We start from the raw sequence: 12699 nt of genomic DNA on the forward strand, positions 1-12699 counted from the left end.
CCTCTGCTCGCTGACTTGGACTCGGACTTGACTCGGTGGTGAATTGAAAATGACTCGACTTGACTCGAGTCAAAACTATGAAAGGTAAAATTGACTTGTGACTCGGAGCCTCATGACTTGGTTACAACCCTAGGCAATGATACGGATAATCCGATGTTGTAGTTCACACAACGCGCCGTATTCTTCAGGCAGCACTCCACCTCGACGTATATAGTCCGGTGCCAATTGTTCGGTAATATTTATTTATTGTAGACGATCGATCTTGTTCTTTCCATTCGCTTCTATTGATTACCTCCTCCATCGGCTCTTTTCCTGGGCTGTAACCTTTTTTACAGCCAGACTGCTTAGAGTCAAGTGTACCTGTTTGATGCTGGTGTGATCAGACTAGATGACCTTCACGGTCTTATCGATCATTCCTATCTAATACCGAATACTGTGCAAGCATATTTTCTGTACCACTATCACTGCCGTGTGTTATGTATTTTGGTTGGATGAAAATAAAGACTCTCTCTCTCTCTCTCTCGCTGGAGAAGGAGCTCATATAAACCTACGCTTCGTAGCGATCTACTGCTGACAAGCGATCCCAGGACCTCCAGCGTAGCTGGTGGTGGTTCTCAGGCTTATTATCACTACGCACATTGACGACTTGTGTCCATCGAGCCTGCTGTTGCGTTACGGTACTTGTTACGAATTTACGCTTTACATCCAGTTCCTGAATATATTTTGAAACATGCCAATATCCGAATCCGATTAATTGCTTGACAGTCTGAATATACTAGAAGTCAATGTCCAAATCAATCTTCAAATAATTCTTAAATCCGTCTCCGAAACAAATCTGGTTCTCTCAAATCCGGCATCATCAACCAACGTTGCCGTGCCTATACTGACGCCAGTGCCTACTCGCTTTGTAGCTTAGCCTAGGGCCAACTGCCTTTTTAGTTGAAATTTAAGAATTCTGCTACGTAGAATCGCTTTATTTCGACGATATTGTTCGGTAGGCAAATCTCAAAATGTCACGACCACCTGGAAACGACTATATTCCAGGTGTAAATTTTATGATGATTGGATGAGCTGTCGGTTGTATCCGTTTAAAGGTTCAAAAGGAGATCATGAATCATTTAAAATACTTCGAAAGTGGCGTTTGATGTAAGACTATTATATTTACACAACATCGGGCATAGGTCTGTAAAGTTGGAAAGAGGTAGGCCTATCTTATGCGGCGCCTGTAAAGAAAGTATTCAACATCGTAGGCATTTCATTATTCTATGTTTCTCCAGTAAATTTGCAACGAAATTTCGATACGATAGAATAACCATGACAATAAAAGAGATTACATTGATCAACAAGTCTGACCATGTCATCGTCAGATCATGCAGAGAAAAGTCAGTCATCAAACTTATATATTCGGCGTAATTGCTGCGGGAGTGCAGGTTTCGTGTAATAGCCTCAAGGCATCTACTATACGCGCTCTGTAAATCCGATATATTCTATATCTCGAATATGTGGGTAGATGGTTTTATACCATGAGTATTGAGCTATATGAGTAGCCTATACGGCGCACGTTAAAGATTCTCAGGATAGTGCCAGGAATGTTGTGCATCTGCGTTGTGCGATAAATGAACATTGAACAAGTTACCAGAAAGATGTATCACAAAGTAGTATTATATAGCTTGGGGAAAAGATCCACTACCAGAACAACTGGTGCGAACTTTCTGTTCACAGTAGGGATGGTGTGAAAGTGAGGTTCACGTTCGCGTTCTGTGCGTGAACTTCGGAAATTTAGAGGTTCACGTTCACTAACGAACCTTGGAAGGTTCTGCACTGTCAACATTTTTCATGTATTACAATTTATCACATCAATATTACATCTTTGGTTTAAATTCTTTGAATTTAATCTTCAGACCACTCCATGCAATGCGCTGGCAGCATAACAACATCAACACTAAACGAGAATTCACCTTGCCAATCTCAGAAATTTTACCTGCATTGTCACAAAGGAGTGCTCGGAATATTCAGCTTTCCCATTGTGAATATTTAGTGACTTTCTGCTGTGAGATCGACCAGCAATCACAATTTATCAAGAACGATTTACAGTGCATGTAGGTCGTCAGCTAATGATGCTTATTAATTCAACCAATCATTGAAATTGATATAAAGAAAACGTTGTTGCCTAATGGAAAAAATCCAGCAAGCGTACGGGATCCATCTTGATTTAATACGTTTATTTTACCATAAAAAACAAATCTGTGCGATTATAGAGTGCTGGCTACCGTATAACTTGTTTATAGGGTAATATCAGTATAGAAACCCGTTTTACACTCTTCTCAATATCACAGTCGCAATAGTCAGATGCCGAATACATTGTCCGGTCTGGAATCAACCGTTAAGGCGTAAGCTTATATTCCCTCGCAAGTCCTCGTCGATATTGTTGGCAAAGCGACAGAAGATACAGATTTTATGGCATTATTATAGCATTTTATTGCCTCGGTTGATAATATATCACTTCTCTGACATGTAAGGTTGGAATTAGCAATATGACGTCACGTGAAGTCATAAGGTTCACGTTCGCGTTCACACGAACCTGACCCTTTCAGGGGTTCGCACCATCCCTAGTCCCCGGTCGTACTCGTTACGCGAACGCTACAAGGGCATTTCGATTAAGTCACTTCGTCATATATGATGTCTTTCTAATAACACCAATCGTACTCGGATCAGAAGACTACTTGTGAAATAACTTACACACAGACTCTATATAAGACAACTATATAATTCTATAATTTTCAATTTAGAAATGCCGGAAAGATAGTTCTACTGTAATTTGTAGGGATGGTGTGAACCTCTGAAAGGTTCGGGTTCGTGTGAACGCGAACCTTTTTGAAAGGTTCTGGGTGAACACTGAACACGAACGTGAACCTCATGACGTCATATTGCCAATTCCAACCCTATCTTTCAATGAAGTGATAGCCTATATTAATGTTTGTACACGATACCTAGCGAAGACTCGGGCCACATAATGTAGGCTTACCATATTTCGGAAATGAAAAAAGAGGACACTTTTTCAGAAATTTCAGACATACAAAACTGGAGAATTCTCAAAAACCGGTAAATTTCACCCACTTCATGATCGGTTGACTGAAAAAAAAAAAAAAGGTCTTCATTTCGCTCAGAGCTGAAATCACCGCTTTTCCCTCCGAAATACCCGTCGGAGCTTCACTTCTGCGCTAATTTGCGGCATTTCACTCGCAATTTCCTCTAAATCTGACCTAAATTTTCAAAAAAGAGGACAAAATCTCAAAAAAGAGGACAAAAGGGCGTCCTACGAGGACACTTTCAAAAAAGTCAAAAAAGAGGACAAATCCTCTTAAAAGTATGGTAAGCTCAACATAATGTCGCATTGCTGAAGTACATATTGGCGTTTTAAACGTCGCTAAATGTATCAACCGCTGTTATCAAAGGATATATTAATCTCACAAAATCAATACATTCCGTCGCTTTGCCAACTATTTCGACGAGGACTTACCAGGGATATAAGCTTACACCTTAACGGTCTTAGCCAGACCGGACAGTGTGTTCGGAGTCTGAGTATTGCTACTTTGATATTGAGCAGAGTGTAAAACGGGTTTCTATACTCGCTACCGATACCATAAACAACAAGTTATATAGCAGTAGCCAGCACCCTAATCGCACGGATTTGGTTTTAATGATACAGTAACGATATGAAGTCAAGATTGACCCCGTACGCCCGCTCGATATTTTACATCAGAAAACGATATCAATGTCATTGATTGCATGGTTGAATAAGAATCATTCGCTGACTACGTATATCGCTCGTGATGTTGTGTGATTGCGGGTCAAGCTCACAGCGGAGAGTCACTAAATATTCACAAACGGAAAGCTGGATATTTCGAGAAATCTTTTGTTACAAAAAAGCAAGTAAAACTTTTAAGGTTGTCAAGGTGCATGCTCGTTTAGTGTTTATTTGTTATGCTGCCTGCGCCATGCATAGAGTAACCCGCGGTTGAAATGCAATAAATTTGAACCAAAAATCTTATAATGAAGTGCAAATACCAATTTACCAAAAAGGTTCACAGAGCAGAACCTACCAAGGTTCTGTTGTGAACGCGAACCTCTAAATTTCCGAGGTTCACAGACAGAACGCGAACGTGAACCTCACGTTCACACCATCCCTAGTAATTTGTGAAATATTTCTATTCTATAATTTTCATTGTAATCTAATTTCTGTTTTTTTTTTCTTCTGAAAATGCTACAGGAGAACTGCCTAGTGCGAAACGAGCCTAGCTTGGTGTACACTGCGCACGCATTTGCCATTCTCGTGCTGATGAAAATAAACTCTGTAAACTTAATGGATTTTTGTTGTATTTTTTCCATTTGGGAATTTAAGTCAATTTCCATTTCTTTGCGAATTCAGAGGTTAGGCCTATATTTCTTATCGCATTCGGAGAAGCTGAACACTCTCTAATTGTCCGACCTAGACAAGTTTGCAGACAGGAATACAGAGAGTGATTTCTAGGGCAAGTTTTTGTTGCAGTCAAATCCGTGGAAAGTTGCACTTATTTTTCACAAAAGTTGCACTAAAAAGTTGCATTTATGGACAAGTTCCTTGAAATTATTCGGGTGTGAGATACTCGAATCGATTCGTATCCAAGGCACTGTAGCAAAACTCGGTGCTGGCGACTTCATCAAAATAAATAGCCTGAAAAAATTGACCCAGCAGTGAAAATATAATTTTTGGCAAGCTAGCGGCGGACGTCAAATTTAAACGACAAATCAAGCGATCTATTTACAAAGTGCCTAATATTTCCAGTAAAACGTTAGTTGTAAGTAAAATCGAAAAGACTTGGAAAACGTTACATGAAAAAATAGAGAAAGGTTGCAAAAAATTGCAATATACGATTCCCCGAACAGCTTAAAACACCATAATACGTAACTTCTGAGTATTTAGGAAGCTTCCGGAAGCTGTACCAAAAGTTGCAAAAACTTGCCCTAGTTATTTATATTTCAACTAGCAGTGTGACGTCATATCTTCGTGACATTAGTCTTCACACGAACTGGAACCATCCACACCATCCTTATGTGTAAAGTATAAACTTTCAAATTGTTTTGCATGCAGAATTTACGTAACAGCGTAAAAGCATGTCGCATTGACACTGATGTAGTCGTGTTAGCCAATATAGTAACTCTTATTTTCTCTCAAGATGGCGAAACTTGACGAGACTGTATTTATCCTTTGCCTTTCGCTCATTGTCGGATGTGTAATTGCATCTACCAGTTATGAAGTTAAAGCAGAGGAGGGAGATTGTGTTGGAGACAAAACCTGCAGACGGTTCCCAGAAGGGTGTGCTACAGATGGAGTCTGTCGCATTGTAACCTGGCGACCAGTGACCGTAAGTGACCTTAAATCGACTTCGCTTAATTCGGACAGTTTGCTTCCACTCACTATCGGCCGAATTAAGCGGAGAAAAGGGCTTTGTCTGAGTTTAGCGGAAAATCAACTGTGAGTTGTTCGCTTCATGGTCGTGCGTAAAGGCACACAATGCAATCAAAATACGATACTGTTGCGTTATGAACAAATTACAGCTGTCCTATACTGCAGTAATTGGCACATATTGTAAAAACGCACATGAGTTATAGGATACCTTATAATATGTCAGATCGAGGTCCGGTAATCTTGACGGCTGACTATAGTTTTCATTCTTTAACACAGACGAACGCGACCGAAACCAAAATCGCTATCGAGCTGAGAAGCTCAGCAGGAGTGGGATACATCGCTCTTGGATTCGGAAGATTTTCACAAATGAAAGACGCAGACGTGTATTACTGTACCAGCGGTGGCGTATTTGGGACAGCGGCAATGAAGGCAATGCATGCACCCCCTGATGCGATGCCACTTGAAGTAAGCATATTTCCTAATTATAAACTTGATTTTCTTGATCCTTCAACTTGTGCAGTCAATGGACCGAGGCTACTTAACTAGAACTATATATATACAGTTGGCAAAAGTACAGTTACTAATGTCTAAAATTTGCTCAGGTCCGTTATCATCAATAATTTACAGTCATTCGAATGTAATACGGTGTACCTACAACAGTATATGCAAAACCCAGTGAAGCGGTATCAGCAAAATCAATAAGCAAAATTTGTCCAAAAAACAAAATGCATACCAAATTTAGCTCAACCCCAGCCCCTAGAAGCGAAGTTACTGGCATAGAAAATTTTGGATTTGAAAAAGTAGTATATGCGGTGGCTATAGCTCCCTAATCGGTAATTATGAAAACTAGTCACCGTAAATACTTTTTTTTTCAAATCAAAAATTTTCTACTCGGATAACTCCGCTTCTGCGGGTCAGAATTGATCAAGATTTCATATGCAACAATTTTAGGCATCATGGAGTAGCTAGTGAAATTTGAAAAAAACATTATATTTGGTAATTATTATTTAATACATCAAAAACTTTATACTCTCAAAGAAATGATTCTACAGCTTGGAATTGAGCAAAATCTGATGGGCAGCAATTTTTAGGCAACCTAACAATTGTATCAACATTAGCCAGTAGAATTTGAAAAAATGTTTTTTTCAACAGTCCTGAGGTCTGGTTGCATAGATCGTGATCGATGCTTGATTGCAGATCATATGTAACTGATCATCGCTGTTTCGTGACATAGATAGCGCCATTATGATGTCATTATGGGTTACATACATTCCTCACGCGAATGTGTTTCAGAACGGCATGGTGCTGAATCAGATATCTCAAGTCAACGGGCGAATAAATTGCCAATTTGAAAGACGGATGTCGGTTACCAAACCGGATAGCGTCAATGAGTACGACTACGACATTTCCAAAGAATCTTTCCATATCCTTGTCGCCGACGGGCCATTCCAAGACGGTATTGATTTTACTATCTTTAATATTCCTTGTCACATCTTCAACTTCTCTAGGCTGGGATTTGATTAACATTGTTTTAGAAAAATTTCTATGAATCTGTTCTGTCATATCTTTTCTTAGTTTGACGTCACGTATCCAAAGCATATAGGTTCATTTATTAATCTGCCAAAAATATTGCCCACAGGATAGCGTAATAGTGGAGCGTCCAGCATCTTGATCGGGTAGGTCATTGGGGTTCAATCCCCGGCCGGGTCAATCTCTATAGCCAGACGAAAGACCTGATTAGTAAAACCGGTATCCACGGCTCCTCGCTTGGCGCTCAGAATGACGGGGATAGCATGGGGAAAGGCATCTACACCTAGCGGCATATAAACATCATGCATTCATGCGTATGTCGGCTGGATAAGCAGTCGGTGTATATGGCGCAAAAAACACGAAGGACAAAAATATGCAACGTCCTATCCTATCTGCATGTTCAAAAACTGCATTTTGTAGCCCACAAAAAGCAGGGATATATACTTCTATACGTCCCTGAAAGAAAGTAAATGATATACTAGTTTTGAAACGTCTTTGGTATGACTTAACGCAAGAGTGATCCCGGATATTCCTGCAGTGAACGCGTGAAGTGAGCCCTGGTGTGTCCAGTAATCGGGGGTGGCAACTGTGATGCGCACGACTTCTCAGTGTGTCAATCTGTTGTTGTTACACATGGCGTGGTGTGATTCAGTCTCTCGTTTGCTGATTTCATCACTATATATTAATTGGTTATTATCACGCCGTGTTATATTTGGCATTTCGGGAACCAAATGCCAAAACCGGTAAAAATAACAATTTTAAAATGCCAATAGGCTTTTTGAAAATATAGATGTTTATGAAAGTTTTAGATGGAAATGTGAACAAGTATTGAAATGAGTCTGCATGAAGCGACAAAACAAGTGCGTAACGCTAAATCCTAAATTGAGGTCGCCGAACCCTCCGGAAAGCCGTCCAAGGGATCTATATGTAGTGCGAATGAAAATCTTAGGGTCAAGGCCAAAAAGTTGAGTACTGAAATATAGATTTACGATATACTGTGGATTGATCAACCCGAGTAGTAAATGATATCCAGCAATTATGGATGTAGCTCAATGACTAGCCATTTTCCTGTTGTCACCGCTCGTGCATTTTTCTACCTCAAGTCAGTGTTGGGATCAAGTCACTACCTTCGAGTCACGAGTCATTTCGAGTCATTGCTCATTTTGACTCGAGTCAAGTCAAGTCAATCGATTTTCGAAGGTGACTCGAGTCAAGTCAAGTCACTCGATTTTTGGAGGTGACTCGAGTCAAGTCGAGTCAAGTCAAGTCAAGTCAAGTCACAAGTCAAGTCACAATTCAAGTCAATTTGCCTTACCGAAGTATGAGGCATGGTTTTTGCATTGCATTTTGCAAGCTGTCTGGAAGAAAGATTGAGTGGTCAATGATCCAGAATCGATGAGCGAATATAGAGTTTAATATACGCGCAAGAATAAGACGCTGTATCGCTGACATATACGTAGAACTGTTAAATTACGTAAGTAATTGCACACATTGCACAGCCTAAGTTCATAGTTACCAGCCAAAATAGAGAATGAAGAATAGAGAAACGAATTGATAAGATGCAATATATTACCCATTTACAAATTGGTATGATACAATTCGAGCCTGTGCCAGTGGCTGAGAACTATATAAACAATATTCGAATTCAATTTCAATAAAGCAAGAGGTTTAGTTAAGGTAAGAACAGAGAACAGAAATAGACATTTTGCAATTATATTACATTACTACTAGTTTACGACAACTTAAGATGTAAGCGTCGATCACTTCGTTTACCGTCAATTTATTTGTGAGAGAGCAATGGAGGCTCAGTGAAACGCACGATCATTCAATGATTGGTCGCTCTCACGGGTTACACCAGCGTTTCGCGAACAATCCGAACATATGCAAGATGCAGTGATTTTTGTCGACACCGATTACTTGATGACTTGAAATTGACCCGTGAATTTTGCTCCGAGTCACGAGTCAATCCACATTTCTGATGCACCGAGTCAAGTCAAGTCAAGTCATTTTAGCAAAGTGACTCGAGTCAAGTCAAGTCATTCAAAAATGGTGACTCGAGTCTGACTCTAGTCAAGTCATGACTCGAGTCATCCCAACACTGCCTCAAGTAGGCTACAGCCGACACGCGCGACCCATGCTGCATTCAGGCCAATGTGTATATATAATTCCAGTCACTTACAACTTGTTAATGAAAATTTCAGCTTATAGTGCAATCACTGATAGACCGTGTCCCGTTGGACAATAGGGATATAGTATAGATAACTAACCTACGGGTGGATACGCAACACCCGTCGTCACGCTTGCTTGTCCAGAGGTTATTACTGCTCAGTGCTCAGCAATCTGAACGCAACCTAATTGCTAATCCTAACAAGTGCGACGAAGCGCTCAAATTAAATAAAGTTGATCTTATTTGAAAGCTACAGTCGCACTGATTTCGGAAATATACATTAAAATCTGACCAGGGCAACGGAACCCCCTCGAAAGGCACCTCAAAGTATGAATTTTTTTCTGAACAATCGCAATCACGCAATGGCCATTGTTAATTTATTGTGCTGTGTCGCTGCGATTGTTTAGAAGAATGCCGATTTTCAGACTTTAAAGGCTATTTCGGCGTGGTTCCATTGCCTTGATGAAACTTTAATGTATATTTTCGGAATCAGCGCGACAGTAGCTTTCATATAAGATCAAATTTACTTAATTTGAGCGCTCGGGACGTCAGTCATGGGATTAGCAATTATGTTGCGTTCAGATTGCTGAGCAGTAATTCTCTCCGGGCAAGCAAGCGTGACGACGGGTGTTGCGTATCTATCCGTAGGTTAGTTAGTTATCGATGAACAATTGAGCATACACTATTTCACTGTAGAAAATGCCTCAGTCGCCAAGAAGTAACCCCCATCAATATTGAAGCGACTCGTGATTTCTAACCATTGGTTAGCGGGTGACGGGCTGTGATTCAAACGTGTCGACAGCAACGATTTTGAATTGCTATCAAAAGTGGTAGGCTATTGTGATCTGTGTGACTGCAGGTAATTATGCACGCATATCGAATCAACTATTCGGATTAGATATTGCAGAAGCAGTCGGTCGGGTCTGTATTTGGTGAATTGACTCTCCAACACCGTTGTCAATTCGCTTTTTACTCTCACTGTTTGATGACGCGAAGTGGATACTGCACGTTTTGTGACTTTCATTTGATTTGAAAGATTAAACTAGACAGTGTTTTACATCGTTAATTTGAGTATACAAATACGACGTTCTCCAGACGTTCTTTACAATTAACCACGCTCTCCATCACGATGTTACAGAATTGACACACCACAATTGGAGAGAAGTTACTGATACAAAAGTAAATTTCACCTCGAAATTCGGAACACAGCCTTCGTCAACAACAAGCACGGCTGGATTGACGGTATCGCAGAACACCGTGACGGCCGGAAGTCAGACTAATAGCCCCGTCACGACCAAGGGTATGCCAGAGACAACGTCCGGCACGATGTCTTCCATAACTGAAATTAGGTATCTATATCCTCCTGTTTTCTTCCTTGCCTATACAGTATCTACCTGTATAATCATGGATACAGTGGTAGTCTATAAGTATTGAGTGTTGTTACGAACGTATGAATATGTACAATTGTTATGATAAATTGGCTGGAGTTGCATTTAAGGTAGATTAACTGTCGAGTCTTATACGCGTCATCATGATTCATACATATAGCCCTGATGTATAGGCTTCATAACATTCATAGTAGATTCCATCCGTCCCTACAACCTGTATGCCCATACCCGCCAATTCGGATATATGCTGGACGGTAGATAAATTATGATCGGGAAGGTCTGCTTGTACCATACGCGAATCCACGTTTGATGCCCGCCAACACTGGTAATAGGCCTAATTCGATTTTAGCTATAAAATGAGTTTAATATTCTATATTGCTGCATTTCGTCCTACGGAGGCGCGTATTTAATGTTAGGGGAGGATATGTTGCCAATTTTGTGATGATATAGTTGGTTACTCACAATGAGCAAATAGCAATTACGCTTTTATGATAGATGGCGATGATTTCAATTGCCCTGCCTGCCGTATACTTTTCTGCCGCTGCGATATGAAGTTGGCGTAATGAAATGAATTGATTTTGAGTCTACATGTCTGATAAACATCCGCACTGCGATTATTATGAAGAAATTCGCTCCAATTTATTATTAATTTGAATTGCAGAACGGTATGCGGTTTACTTCTCCCGGCGGTCTCCCTGTTTTGGATGCGCTAAGTAATCTTCATGGCGGAAATCAAGAATCACGGGCATAGCTGCTGAAGACAGGACGCTATTTTTGTAATACATTCATAGTGAGATTTATGTACGGATTGTACGCGGCGTTCTTTTGTAGGCCTAGGTAACGTCGGACTTTCAGCCTTGGAGTACGGTGTGAATACAGTTTGACGTCGTAAAAACTGGTTTTGTGAGTGGTGCGTTTTTTCCGTTCATGAAGGGTATCAGAAGTTTGTCGGCGTGAAGGGAGCGTCAGGTTTATAATTGTTCGTGACATGCTATGGAACAAGACGTGACATGAAACATATAACATGATGCATTGCAACAAGGAAGAGTCGGCTTTTTATATCGTGGCCTACAGTTACAGATATACTGTTACTAGGGCAAGTTTTTGTTGCGGTCAAATCCGTGAAAAGTTGCATTTATTTTTCACAAAAGTTGCAGTAAAAAGTTGCATTTAATTTTCACAAAACGTGCACTAAAAAGTTGCCTTTATCGACAAGTTCCTTGAGATTATTAGGGTATGAGATACTCGTATCGTTCCGTATCCAAGGCTCCGTAGCAAAACTCAATGTTGGCGACTTCAAAAAAATCAAGAGCCAGAAACAATTGACCAAGTGAAAATATAATTTTCAGCGGTCCAGCCTGAATGTATGTCCAATCGAAAAGGACCTCAAATTTAAACGACCGTGAAATAATCAAGCGATTCATTTACGAATAGTGCGAAATTTTCCAGTAAAAAGTTAATTGCATGAAAAATCGAAAAACATCCACGAAAAAAATAGACAAAAGTTGCAAAAAGTTGCAATGTAAGATTCCTTCAAACAGACACCATAATACACAACTTTTGAGTATTTAGGAAGCTGTCGGAAGTTGTAAACAAAAGTTGAAAAAGTTGCAAAAACTTGCCCTAACTCTTACACATTATTCAACATATCAATAAGGAATTTAGGGAATCACAATTTACATTGGCTACGTTCGTGAGTATCTTTAAGATTTTTTCATATTCAATAAATAGTTTGCCTGATGTTCATTAGTTCCAGTGTACAAAATGACGAAACCCCAAACATAATTAAGTTCGACTATACCTCGAATCTAAAATTATAGGGGCATTTTTTCTGTCAGTCCCTGTCTTGGTAAAGTGCAAATCCATGACGATTGCTCAGCAGCAATTCCAGACGTCTGCTGCCAATATCAATTTCCAAAATGGTAACAAAACATGACTTCATGAGATGACATATGACTTATTGCATTGTTACGTAGTCACTATGTATTAAACAAGTAGCATTGCAATAATCATCACCGGTTTAAAAAGATGCAGTTCATTATCATCCATAGATGCGTTGCGATCCAGATTGGAATGTCTAACGATCAAAATTACCGAATCCATGATACATTATGATACGTAATATCATTGATGTTGTGAATCTTAATGCGGTCGAAATAGACTCT

At 39.9% G+C, this 12699-nt stretch overlaps 1 protein-coding gene across 1 annotated transcript; it reads left to right on the forward strand.

Annotated features, from left to right (window-relative positions):
- Positions 1–5177: 5177 nt before the first annotated feature.
- On the forward strand, positions 5178–11432 carry LOC145442000 (uncharacterized). Its single transcript, XM_080319968.1, has 5 exons — positions 5178–5405; positions 5726–5914; positions 6743–6905; positions 10285–10495; positions 11196–11432. Exons 1-5 carry the CDS (start codon positions 5217–5219, stop codon positions 11245–11247), a joined length of 804 nt encoding a protein of 267 aa, XP_080176094.1. The 5' UTR covers positions 5178–5216; the 3' UTR covers positions 11248–11432.
- Positions 11433–12699: the final 1267 nt, after the last annotated feature.

The sequence above is a fragment of the Botryllus schlosseri genome, chromosome 6 (genome assembly GCF_051294905.1).
Source record: "Botryllus schlosseri isolate E-star chromosome 6, Bs_hap1, whole genome shotgun sequence".
NCBI classification, from domain to species: domain Eukaryota; kingdom Metazoa; phylum Chordata; class Ascidiacea; order Stolidobranchia; family Styelidae; genus Botryllus; species Botryllus schlosseri.

What these genes read in the sequence shown, in the direction of transcription:
- LOC145442000 (XM_080319968.1), top strand. Translation starts at nt 5,217, where the DNA reads ATGGCGAAACTTGACGAGACTGTATTTATCCTTTGCCTTTCGCTCATT. An exon ending in CTGATGCGATGCCACTTGAA is followed by an intron (nt 5,915 to 6,742) that starts GTAAGCATATTT and finishes AATGTGTTTCAG; the next exon opens with AACGGCATGGTGCTGAATCA. An exon ending in CGACGGGCCATTCCAAGACG is followed by an intron (nt 6,906 to 10,284) that starts GTATTGATTTTA and finishes ACGATGTTACAG; the next exon opens with AATTGACACACCACAATTGG.